This window comes from Uranotaenia lowii, chromosome 2 (genome assembly GCF_029784155.1).
Source record: "Uranotaenia lowii strain MFRU-FL chromosome 2, ASM2978415v1, whole genome shotgun sequence".
In the NCBI taxonomy this organism is placed as follows: domain Eukaryota; kingdom Metazoa; phylum Arthropoda; class Insecta; order Diptera; family Culicidae; genus Uranotaenia; species Uranotaenia lowii.
The window spans coordinates 318,095,301-318,108,755 of NC_073692.1; the positions used below are offsets into that span (position 1 = coordinate 318,095,301).

Consider the following 13,455-nt stretch of genomic DNA (forward strand, 5'->3'; position numbering starts at 1 on the left):
TAGCAAAATATGTAACACCATTGGGTTTGACCTTAAATTGGACCAGCTTGAAAACATCACACGACTTCATTCCTCAAAAAATATTGCTGATCGCCTGGCCCTGATAAAAATAATATTCAAGGACATCGCTGTTAAAGAAGCTTTATTCCTTAAGAAAAAGGCTTTTGGAAAACTGAATTCCTCCACCGTAGATCCGAGTAATGTAATCGACGGTAAAAGTTTCAACATAACCTTTCGAGATGAACTAACACCATTATCTATGGAACTGTTAAACGATCTACGTGAGTCACAACAGTTACTAGGATTGCAATTTGTTTGGCCAGGTAGGGGAGGGCAATTCTTGTCAAAAAAGATGTAAACTCTAAAACAGACCTAGTAAAAGATAGAGATGATTTAGCTCGGATCAAAAGCAAATACTTGGCAAATTTAGATACCAATATTTCACTTTCCCAACACGCAACTCCATCACCTATACGTAAAAGAACCTAATTTTAAGAACATAATTTTAAAGATTTGTGAATTTTGTAATTTGATTAAAATGGAACTTGTAAGTAATCAATGTCACCTCACTGTAGAAGATTTCAACTCTTCAGTACAATTAAATGCAAATAATAACTTATGTATCTTTCAGTGGAATATTTGCAGCATGAACCTTGAAAAATTTGATAATATTTTGCAAACAATTGAATATATTAATATTTCTATCGACGTTATCGTCATAAGCGAAACTTGGTTGAAGCAAGAACATTGTTCGTTGTATAATATTCCCGGATATAACTCATATTTTTCGTGTAGAGAACAGTCTTATGGAGGTCTAGCAGTGTATGTTAGAAAAAACTTAAAGTGTAGAATGAATAAAAATATATGTATTGATGGTTTTCACAACATTGGTGCAGAAATTAAAATAAAGGAACAAACTTTTGATATACATAGTATTTACAGGCCACCTTCGTTTCCTGTTAATAACTTCTTTCAAATTCTCGAAAATATTTTGTCATCTGTCCCACATAATAATTCCTGCTTCCTAGTCGGCGATATTAATAAACCGGTCAACATGGAAAACAATAACAATGTTAAACACTATTCGTCGCTCCTAGAATCTTACGGTTATGTATGTTCCGACACATTCTACACAAGACCAAAAAGTAAAAACATACTTAATGACTTGCCTTTATTAAGGAATGATACTATCAATAATAATGTTAGCGATCACTCTCAAGTAATAACGACCCTCAAACTTCCATTCAACAAGTGTAAAGTTGTCCTACATAAAACATAATTGATCACTCAAAATTGAATCGTTTGTTCTCAGATTATCTTAAGAGCATAGAACGTGTTGAAGACGCCGAAAGTTGCCTTCTAAAAATTACTTCTGTTTATAATAGATTGGTATTGGAATGTACAAGAAAGATATCCCGAGAAATCAAAATTAAAGAGAAGCGTTGCCCTTGGATGTCATTCGATCTCTGTGCCTTAATCAAAATAAAATACAACTATCTTAAACGCTTAAAACGCCACCCAAATGATTCACACCTAAAGGATATGCTAAAGCATATTTCTAATAAGGTGGACAAAAGTAAAAAGAAGAGCAAACCATCATATTATGAAAGTCTACTTAACGAAACGACCAATAATAAAGTGTGGCAAAACATTAATAAAATCCTGGGGAAAAATAAAACTGACACTCAAACAATTCTTAAAGTAGAGAATGTGGTCCTTGAGAAAAACGACGAAGTTTGCGAAGCGTTCAACAAACATTTTTCTAATATCGGTAATGTTCTTGCAAAGGATATTCCCAGAGAACCAGATTCTGATCCGTTGGCCTTTACTGATCGTGTCTCCAACTCTATTTTTTTACACCCGGGAAAGCAAAATGAAGTTATTTTGATAATGAATTCACTAAAAAATCAAAAATTTTGCGGTCATGACAAAATTTCAACCTCTCTAATTAAAGATAACTGTAATGATTTCGCTAGAATTCTTCATCAGTGCTTCAACAATATAATTGAGACAGGAGTGTATCCTAGTTTTCTTAAAATTGCAAGAGTGGTACCTATACTCAAATCAGGAGACAGCCTTGACGTAAATAACCACCATACGATTTCCACTTTTAGCGTTTTTAACAAAGTGTTCGAAAAAATGTTAATCAACAGAATCAAAAAAATTTTGGAGGAGAACAACCTCATTTATAATCTACAATGTGGATTTAGAGCAGGGTCTAGCACCTTAATAGCAACCTGTGAACTAATGGACACAATCACAGAAAATATTGACTCGAAAAAACTAGTAAGAGCCTTTGTTCGGGGGAATCGTTCACCCAATCACGTTACCGGTTCGGACACTTGTCGGGGAATTCGCGGATCGTTATATTGAAACACTTTACTTTCGACTTGATTAATTCGCGGCGGTTTATTGCGAGATGGCTTACTGTCGACGGTGGTTTATGCTAAACTGTGCTGCTGCTGGCTGCTTCAGTCAGCTGTTTCGGTAGTCACATACTACCACACATACGCGACGGCATGACTGTCAAGCCGTGCGATGTTTTTTATCGCTGGGGGTGTTCAAGCATTTTGAATGTCGATATGTTTTCCTTCCTTTTCTAACATATGCCGCCCGCCTTGAAATATCATTTCAATTTATCTCGCTTACTCTAACGGTATATAAACATAATTCGTGTTTGTTTTGATTTCATCATAGTGCGATTCTGTTACGGTGGATCTGATTTTATACAAATAAATGCAAATTCTGCTTATAATATTGTGAAAACTAATCTAGGGTGTGAAAAAGTTCTGAAGTGTATTAGTTTATGTGTGTTCAAATGCTGCATCATATCCTTTATGTCCCGTTAGCTGCTGCATATTTGAGATCAGCTGATGAGCATGATGTGAACTGCGATGACTGCGACCTTGCAGTAGGGATACGGTTACCAGTGAGAAGAATTTGAACAAATTCTTTAAATGATGAAACTAATTTCTGCTTGTTTCACTGTTTTAGGCTGCGCTGATGTTTACTGCCGTTGTTTTGTTGCTGCTGGATCGTCGGTTTCTTACAACCCTTGTAGTGCTGAGAGATCAACTGCGGTGGTGTTCTGCGATGCAACCGACGTGTGATGTAATTCGATGACGTGCGGTGAAAATACCAGAGTGACCTGTTAGGATGAAGAGCGCTTTTTAAACCGTCGAAGTGCAAACATGAAAGGAACTTGCCTGGCGCGGAGGCCACTAGGCCTCCGCTGATTCCTCCGTCGCCTGGAGTCCTTCCTCGCTGATGATTTTGACGGTTTCCAATCTGGTCCAGTGTGCTTGGTTTTAAGCTGCGATCGACAATGCTGGCCAAGCCTGTCGATTACTGCTATGCCTGGACGAGAAGGTTGATGGTACCTATCAACCTTGCTAGGTGATATGCGCTCTGCATCTTAGGGGGAATAATTCTGCCCGAAAACGTGCACTAAATTGTGCTGGCGCTTAACGCCGCTGTTAGTCCCATTTGGACACAAATTCAATTTGAACGTGCACAATGCTGTGCTGGCGCTTAACGCCTCTGTTAGTGAAACCTTATGTTTCATTCTGACATAGTTACTGACTGACAATACATCTGACGGAATACTTCTGACTTAAACTACATGCAGCATGCTCAGGTGTTTTATATCGGACATAAAATTGTACATTCTTAAGAATTGAAATAGAAACCCAAATCTGACAAAATTTAACTCTGTTATTCTTTCTCTGATGTGACATCGTTGTCACGAATTGGTAAGATGCATATCTTCGAAATGCCTCTTTGGTAACTTCCAGATTGCGTTCGAACAGTTACAACTCTGACATTACCATCTGACCCAGGGTGAATTTCAGACACCCTTCCGATTGCCCACTGTAATGGCGGTAAATTGTCCTCTTTAAGAACTACCATCGTTCCGACCTTGATGTTATCTCGCTGTTTTGACCATTTCGTTCTGTTATGCAGATCAGACAAGTATTGAGTTGACCATCTTTTCCAAATTTGTTGGGCTGTTTTTTCCATTCTGTGCAATACATTTAAACGATTGTCTGGTACATCTTCCCAGTTCTGTTCTGGGGGAGCAGTGAGCGATTTTTGAACCAAAAAATGACCAGGAGTAAGCACTTCGAAATCGTTTGGATCGTTACTACACGGAGTGAGCGGACGTGAATTTAGAACTGCCTCAATTTGTACAACGACAGTCTGCAGTTCTTCTAGACCCAACGTGCGTGTACCAATAGTGCGCTTCAAAAGTGATTTGAACGACTTCACTGCTGACTCCCAAAGTCCACCAAAATTGGGTGATCGAGCTGGGATAAACTTAAATTCTATCCCCTGGTTTGCTGAGTGCTTTACAACCGATTCTTGGAAACTATTCTCGCTGAATAACTTGGAAAGCTCGTCGAGTTTCCGTTTGGCTCCAACAAAATTTCTGCCGTTATCACACATAATCAAACTTGGCGTGCTTCTTCGGCCACAAAACCGTTTGAAAGTGGCAAGAAAGCCATCTGTTGACAAATCTGACGCAACTTCAAGATGCACAGCTTTCGTAACCAGACACACATAAATGGCTACAAATACCTTCACCGGGCGACATCGACGTTGGGGATAATTGACAAGGAATGGGCCGCAGTAATCTACTCCCACACGTTGAAAAACTGGGTTTTGAGTCACTCTTTCCGGGGGTAAATCAGCCATAAGCTGTTCTTGAATTTTGGGTCTAGCACGAAAACAACGTACGCAATTATGGATTACTGACCGAGCCAAACTGCCTGCATGAATTGGCCAAAACTTTTGACGAACTGTTGCGATCAACAGCTGCTGTCCAGCGTGAAACAACTTCTGATGGTAATACAACATGACTGATCTAGTAAGCGGATGTTTATAGTCCAAGATAAACGGATGTTTTCTAGTTTCAGAGATTGCTGCATTCTCTAATCGACCACCGACACAAATTATTCCATTCATCATGCGTGGATTGAGAGACAGCAACTTTGAACTGACTGAAATCTGACGGTTATTCGACAAATCTGCATATTCTTTCGGAAAACTTTCTTTTTGGGACAATCTGACTAAGCACTGAAGGGCTTCTTCTAACTCTGATGCTGACAAATATCCGACTTTTCTGTTACTGTTGTTACACTTTTGCGCATTGAAACGAAATCGCAAAAAGTACGCGGTCAACCGAATTGAATCTACAAGTGAGGCTCTCAATTCAAATATCTCATTGGTTGTCAAAGAATCAGTGACGGCAGTGACAGCTCCTCTCTCTTCGAGCAAGGAACTGGGTATTTCTGGGCAAACTTGTTGAGGTTGAGGCCAATGCGATTCCTCCAGTCGTAACCAATTGGGACCATGAAACCAAAGAGACTGATACTGTAACTGAGCGGGGGTCATTCCTCGCGATATGATATCCGCTGGGTTTTCTGTGCCTGCGACATGACTCCACACGCCCGACCGTGTAATGTGCTGGATTTCAGACACACGATTTGCCACAAAATTAGTCCATCTCGACGGTGAAGACGCAAGCCAACATTTAACTATCATCGAATCTGTCCAGAAAAAAGATTTGAAAGAAGACAGCTCCGTGCCTTTCACGAGCTTCTCAAACAGGTGAGCAAGCAGTAATGCAGACGATAGCTCTAACCTTGGAATTGACTGACGTTTCTTCTTTTTCTGGAGATTCTCTAGAGGGGCAACTCGTGATTTTGAGGTCATCAAGTGAACAACAGTTTCTCCCGATTCTGACACAGTTCTGACATAAATACAGGCCCCATAGGCCTTCTCTGACGCATCACAAAATCCATGAATTTGTAATGACCTGACTGTTTTACTGACACCCACCCATCGTGGTACTGACACATTATCTAACCCAATCAAATTTCTTCTGTATTCATCCCAAGCGCTTTTCAAATCTTCGGTAAGTTCGTCATCCCATCCACATTGTAGTTTCCAAAGTTCTTGAACGAAAATTTTTGCCTGAATAATCACAGGACCGACTAATCCCAATGGATCAAATAACTTGGAAACATCTGACAAAATTGACCTTTTCGTAATGGGTGCTGAACTCTTCCAACTTGGGGTACTAAACCGAAAAACATCTGACTCTGGTTCCCATAACAATCCCAAAGTTTTCACCGTCGAGCTTGATGAATCAAGCTCCAAAACCGAACGTTCATCTCGAAGATTTTCAGGGATTTCTAAGAGTATTTCTGAGCTGTTCGAAACGTATTTTCGCAAGGACATACCTGCTGAGTCCATTAATTCTGACATTTCTTTGACTAACTGAACACCTTCTTCGATACTGTCAACTCCAGCAAGCATATCATCGACGTAGAAACAACGACTCAAAATCTTCGTCGCTAAGGGATGAGTTTTAGAACCCTGATCGGCTAGGACTTGCAAACACTTTGTTGCCAAGTAAGGCGCTGACGCTGTTCCGTAGGTTACTGTTAACAACTCGTAAGTGCGAAGGGGTTGATCGGTGGAGTCTCGCCAAAGAATTCTCTGCAATTTTTGGTCTGATTTCTGAATTTGGATCATACGGTACATTTTGGCAATATCTGCCACAATCGCAAACTGACACAATCTGAATCGCAAAACAATATCGATCAGCTCATCTTGTACAACCGGGCCAACCATAAGCGCATCATTCAAAGAGACTCCTGTCGACGACTTACAGGAAGCGTCGAAAACCACCCGTAACTTTGTCGTGGTACTTTCGGGCTTAAGAACTGCGTGATGCGGCAAATAGTAGCAAACTTCATTTAACTGACTTGAGCTGTCGATAACTTCTGACATATGACCAAGACTCTGATACTCATGAATAAATTCAGAATACAACCTTTTCAATTCAGAATCCATTGATAATCGTGTCTCCAAACTCAAAAACCGTTTCGTGGCGATAAGTTTAGAATCTCCAATCCGATTCAAAAAACCTTCTTTTTTGGGCAACGTTACAACAAATCTTCCTGACTCATCTCTGACAGTAGTATTCTTAAAAATCTCTTCACAAGCTGACTCTTCAATCGACTGAATGCTGCGAACATGACATGTTTCGAGCTCCCAAAAACGTGTAAGCTGATCCTGTATGTCACCGACTGAACAGACTTAAACTTCTGACTGAGAAACTGAATTTTGATTATTGGGCAATCTACCAGACACAATCCATCCGAAAACTGTATTCTGTAATGTGGGTCCGTTCTCTAACGGCTTCATTCTTCCATCTGACAGTAAATCCATATAAAATTCGGCTCCAATTATAACATCAATTGGACCAGACTCATAAAACCCAGGATCTGCTAAACAGGCCGAACTCGGCAGCGTAAGGATCGAAGGATCAAAAGCAGCAGTAGGCAGATCAACTGTCAACCTTGGCAGTACAAAAAATTGCATCCATTCTTTAAACTGTGAAATTCTGGGGGATCTGGAACCAACTTCTGCAGAAACTAACTTCGTAGAAACCATTTGAGAAGAGCCGATGCCTTGCACCGACAAAAACGTTGGAGTTTCATGGAACTTAAGCCGTCGAGAGAATTCACGTGTCATCAAACAATGCTGAGAACACGAATCTAGCAGCGCACGTGCCAGAAGTGTATTTCCAAAACGATCCTTGATTCGGATCATCGCCGTGGACAGTAAAATATTACGAGACGGTGTAAACGGAAGTGCTACGTAATTCTGACTTGTGGTGGCTTGTGCGTTGTCTGGATTTGTGTTTGTGTTGTGTGAGTGGGTTTGTGCATGCTGTGTAGTGGTGTGCGCATGCTGTATTGGTCTTGAGTTGTGTTGTTGCTGTTGATTTATTGGCTGCGGTTGCGGTTGAAACGGTATTTGTTGCGCCGAACGCGTTTGATTCTGCTGTCGGTATTGCGCCGAAAACTGCGGCTGTGGAACGGAGGATCTGGAATGTAACATACTGTGGTGCTTCTGCTGACAATGATGGCAAGAACCTCGTTCACAATTTCGGTAGAAGTGGCCTGGCATCAAACAATTCCGACACAACTTGTTGCGAATGGCAGCATCCATTCGCTCGGGAACCTTCATCCGTTGAAATTTGCCACACTGGAACGGTGAGTGCCATGGATCTGCACAGAACGGACAACGTGAAACTGATCTGATGGTTGTATTACAAACTGCTGATCTCGTCTGACGGGCTTCGGATGGTGGATTTCTTGCAGAGGTGATTGATTGGAGAACAGAGCAATGACCTTGCAAGAACAGAAGCAGCTCTTCGTACGTTGGGACCTCCTTAGACCCGTAATGCGTCTCCCATTGGCGCAATGTTGCAGAATCTAGCCTAGAACACAACATGTAGACTAATATTGTGCTCCAAGACTCCGTTGGCTCTCCGATTTTCTGCAACATCATCAAGTTTTTCTCGAACTCGCTGATGAGGAAGTTCAGACCGTCGTAATTCTCCTTTTTAAGCGGTTCGAGGGCGAAAAGAGCGTCGAGATGAGCCTTCACAATCAGCTTCTTATTTTCATAGCGAACTTGTAAAGTTTTCCAGGCGACATCGTAGTTTGCCTCTGAAAGCTCTATGTTGTTGATTTCCTTCAGTGCATCACCCTGTAGAGAGGAACGTAGGTATGTAAACTTATCCATAGCCGTCAGATGCTCGTTGTCATGGATAAGGCTTCGGAAGGAATCCCGGAATGTAATCCACTCTCTTATTTTTCCACTGAAGGACGGCAAACGTATCTCTGGTAGCTTTACTCTCGAAGTATTTCCTGACGCAGACTGACTCTGACTGTTGCTGGTTGTGTTCACACCTAAGGCATCCTTATCACCTTGGAGTCTAAGGAGGTCACCTCGGATGGCGATGTATCGGTCATCGAATTGTTGTAGAACCTTGTCGTTTTCCTCTTCACGTTGCTTGGCAATTTCTCCTTTGACTTCACTGTCAGCATCTTTCTGCTCTTTCTCATCCGCTTCATCCAGCAAAAGTTCAATTTTGCTCCGTATTTCAAAAAACTCACTGTACACAGTATCAATCACATGCAATCTCGAACTTAATTGACACCGATCACTATCAATCTGATAGGTTTGGATGAATCTATCCGTACCATCAAAAATAACATATAACTGCCGTTCACGTTTTAGCAAAGCCTTCAGCGTACTTTTAGACATTGCTACACTTTTAAATATCTGACACTGCACCAAATATGTTACACTTCAATATTAATTCACTGACCGATAAATCAACTCGACGTTCCACAGTACCGCGACGAAACCGACAACTGGCAACCCTATTGACAGCAGCGAGGGGGAGGCAACCAATAAAAAACAGCAAAGTGAAAATGTAGCGGCAGAATCCGAGACCAAATTACAGCGTACAAGGCTCACACCACATGCAACAAACCAAGACTTACTCACATGCAAAATCTTTATTATTTCTCTCAGGTAGGCCACATGCATCAAGCCACCAATCGTACACTTTACCGTTCTCGTAATAAACCAAAAAAACTTTCAGTTCCTCCTGGATCTGCTTCCAAAAAACTGCTCCCAGCTGATTGATTGCAATTTTCAATTGCACCGAAATCTGCGATGGCGTCGCGGCGTCGTCTCAGCAATAGCGATGGCGAATCCTGCGTCCAAAATGGTTCAGCTAGCAGGCAGGAACAATAGCTCGAACAGCTTCACTATTCCGCGGTCCACGGGGCTTCCACAAATGTCCTGAATCTGGCTTCGAAGGACCAAAATGTTCGGGGGAATCGTTCACCCAATCACGTTACCGGTTCGGACACTTGTCGGGGAATTCGCGGATCGTTATATTGAAACACTTTACTTTCGACTTGATTAATTCGCGGCGGTTTATTGCGAGATGGCTTACTGTCGACGGTGGTTTATGCTAAACTGTGCTGCTGCTGGCTGCTTCAGTCAGCTGTTTCGGTAGTCACATACTACCACACATACGCGACGGCATGACTGTCAAGCCGTGCGATGTTTTTTATCGCTGGGGGTGTTCAAGCATTTTGAATGTCGATATGTTTTCCTTCCTTTTCTAACAGCCTTGTTTCTAGATCTGAAGAAGGCGTTTGATACTTTGAACTACGATATTCTGTTGCGTAAACTTGAATTTTATGGGATTAGGGGAATTGCGAATGATGTCATTCGTAGTTTCTTAACAGGTAGGAAACAATACGTTTCTATTGGTAACAGTTCAGTTCACTAAGAGATATGGACACTGGAGTCCCTCAAGGCAGTAATATTGGCCCTTTGCTTTTCTTACTTTATGTGAACGATGTACAAAAACTTCCTCTACATGGTGTTCCAAGGCTTTTTGCAGATGACACTGCACTTTTTTATCCAGCAAACAGTCCCTTGCATATCGTTAGTCAAAGATGATCTTAAAGTTCTCTTGAAATATTTCAATGCAAATTTGCTTACCTTAAATTTCTCAAAAACAAAATATATGATAATACATTCTTCACGAAAAATCGTCCCTTCTCACGGAAATCCAGTAATCGTTAACAATGTTATTGAGAAAGTGACAAATTTTAAATATCTTGGGCTTCTAATAGATGAAACCTTATCTTGGAAAAATCATATCATGCATTTGGAGAGTAAGATCTCATCCCTTTGTGGAATTCTCTGGCGAATTATGCATTTCGTACCGCGTCACATTTTATTAAAATTTTATTACGCCTTTATACATTCTCTATTCAATTACTTGATTGCGCTATGGGGACGCGCCTCGATATCACTTCTAACACGCCTTCAAACATTGCAAAATCGTTGCTTGAAAATTATATTTAGCCTTCCGTTATTGTTTCCAACTAACCAGCTTTATTCTAATTTATCCCATAATATTTTACCCGTTTTTAAAATATGTGATTTGCAAACCCTTCTTTTTGTATTTGATAATAAACATTCCACAACGAATAGGAACATAAATTTCACAATCGGAGAACGACTGCACAATACTCGTCAATCGCGTCATCTTCAACGAAGCATATCAACAACCAATCTTGGTCAATGTAGAATTTCCTTCATTGGGCCTACGAAATACAACACATTGCCTAATGAGTTAAAAAATATAAACAATCGACTTGCCTTCAAATCCAAATTGAAACACTATCTCAAAGGAATTAATGTTCGATAACTATCAAACATCATATCAGTAATCGTAATTTTCTTTTTTTTTCTTTTTTACCTTTTTTTTAATTTAACTTTAAGACAGCCTTAGTTTAATGTTAGTATAGCCTTATTTTAAGTAAATCATAATCTAGTAAATTTTTGTTTTGTTCTGTGAATCTCTTAAAAGGATATTTTTCCACTGAGATTCACATGTATTCGTTAATATAGTATTTATTCTCGTACATTCTCTCGCATCTAGCTTACATGAAAAAAAATTGGTTCCCAGCATGAGTATAGTTTTGTTCGCGTTTGTTATTGTTTTTGTGCTGTCGACATGCTGGGAACAGAAGCGTCCATTTCCAGTGGGCTCAAATAAGTTTCTTGGTGTGGGGGAGTGTGGCGGGAAATTTCAAGGTAAACAAAAAAAAATCATAAAGTATCTATAAAGTAGTATAAATCTCGAGCAAAATACCATAAAATCCCATTTCCGCTTGATACTCGAGAAAGTTGCAAAAATAAGGCTAACAAGCTGATAATTAATTTTGATTCGGAGCGAGAGAGATTAATCATTTTCAATTCTTACTATTCTATGATAAGTACACCATGGTTCGTTAAATTATTCAAAAATGCTAAAAATTACTTTTATGCCTTTAATATCAACAATACTGTTGACCAGACGCAAACATGAAGTTGAGATGATTGAAAGCAAATTTATTCACCTTCAATATGCAAAAACTGGTAAACGGTGGATAATGTGCAACACGAGACCCCATAGTGGTCATATCACCTCTTATTCACAACTCCTATCTCTACTTCCCCGCGGTGCCGGCTGGGGTGCGAGTAACCTAAGCGGAGATCGGGTACCCAACCCCGGTGGATGCTTTGGTCGCATGCAGACTGAGAAGGTGGCCGCACGCGTCTGTTCCCCAGGTCAGGGGCGGCGTGCAACAACAACCGAGCGTCTGTTCTCCAGGTCAGGGGCGGCTCAAACAGCGTCTGTCTTGCAGCAAGCGGCTGAATTTATGAAATGCGGCTCCCGCCAGCTAAGTCCAAGATGGCAGCCCCATCGCGGGATAGGGACTTTAGGCTAACAACCTACTGCTCCCGATTTGAAATTGTTACGGAATCCGAAAGAAATGACCGACCTGGAACTTTGGCGACGACTTTAAGCATGAAAACACGGACACGAATTGGAACTTGGAATGTTTTAACCCTTGCCCAACAAGGCAAACTGGAACAACTTGCTAGAGAGGCTAGCCGCCTCAAGCTTGAAATTCTGGGACTGAGCGAAGTCCGTTGGCCTAATACTGGAGAACACAAGACACAATCCGGGCAAGTCCTGCTTTACTCTGGCATACGAGGAGAACATGCTACACGGGAACGAGGAGTTGGTTTCCTGTTAAGCCCGCAGGCCTACGCGGCCCTCATTAGATGGGAACCGATAAACGAAAGAATAATCGTAGCCAGATTTAGAACACGGGTTAGAAACCTTACAATGGTCCAGTGTTATGCGCCAACTGACGTTGCCGACTTGCAGGAGAAAGAGCAGTTTTACAGTCAACTGAACAGCGTGGTTGAGAGAATTCCGAAGGGTGACATTCAAATCCATTTGGGCGACTTCAACGCAAAGATTGGCTCCGACAATCAGGACCTTGAGCGCATCATGGGGCGCCATGGCCTAGGACAGATGAGCGAAATCGGAGAGCTGTTTGTAGAATTTAGTGGCAACAACAACATGGTGATCGGTGGATCGCTCTTCCCCCATCGACCAGCACATAAGGTCACTTGGGTATCCCGAGATGGCCGAACAGAAGATCAAATTGACCACATCTGCATCAGCCGAAAATGGAGAAGGAGCTTTCTTGATGTCCGCAACAAGCGAAGCGCAGACATTGCATCTGACCATCACCTCGTCCTTGGCGAGATACGACTGAGAGTTGCACGTGTCCAACGGCGCGAGGAGAAAGTCGGGTGTCGATACGACGTCCGCCGGTTGGAGAATCCAGAGGTGAAAAGGGCATACGTTGAACAGCTAGAATCCCGAGCCTCGGAGCTGCCGACAGACGGAACAGTCGAAGAACAGTGGTATGGAATCAAGAATGCCTTTATCACGACGAGCCATGGTACTCTCGGTAAAGTTTGTGGAAGAAGGAGTGAATGGATGTCGGATGAAACTTGGAGGATGGTCGATGATCGGAGAAAGGCGAAAGTCGGAATTGAGCAGGCATGTACCGGGTCAGCCAAAGCAGCCGCCCGCTTACGATATGCGGAGCTGGAAAAGGCAGTTAAACGAGCTTGTAGACGAGACAAGAGAGCCTGGACAAACTCCCTAGCCGAAGAGGGAGAAAGAGCCGCCGCCAATGGAGATATCCGATT

At 41.7% G+C, this 13,455-nt stretch overlaps 2 protein-coding genes across 3 annotated transcripts in view; both read right to left on the bottom strand.

Moving 5' to 3' along the window:
* Positions 1 to 13,455, bottom strand: part of LOC129742500 (nyctalopin-like) — a 470,518-nt gene that overhangs the window by 417,255 nt on the left and 39,808 nt on the right. The gene's annotated exons all lie outside the window — the stretch shown is intronic.
* On the bottom strand, positions 7,108 to 9,129 carry LOC129742905 (uncharacterized). The gene has a single exon (XM_055734847.1). The coding sequence runs from the start codon at positions 9,127 to 9,129 to the stop codon at positions 7,108 to 7,110; it is 2,022 nt and encodes a 673-aa protein (XP_055590822.1).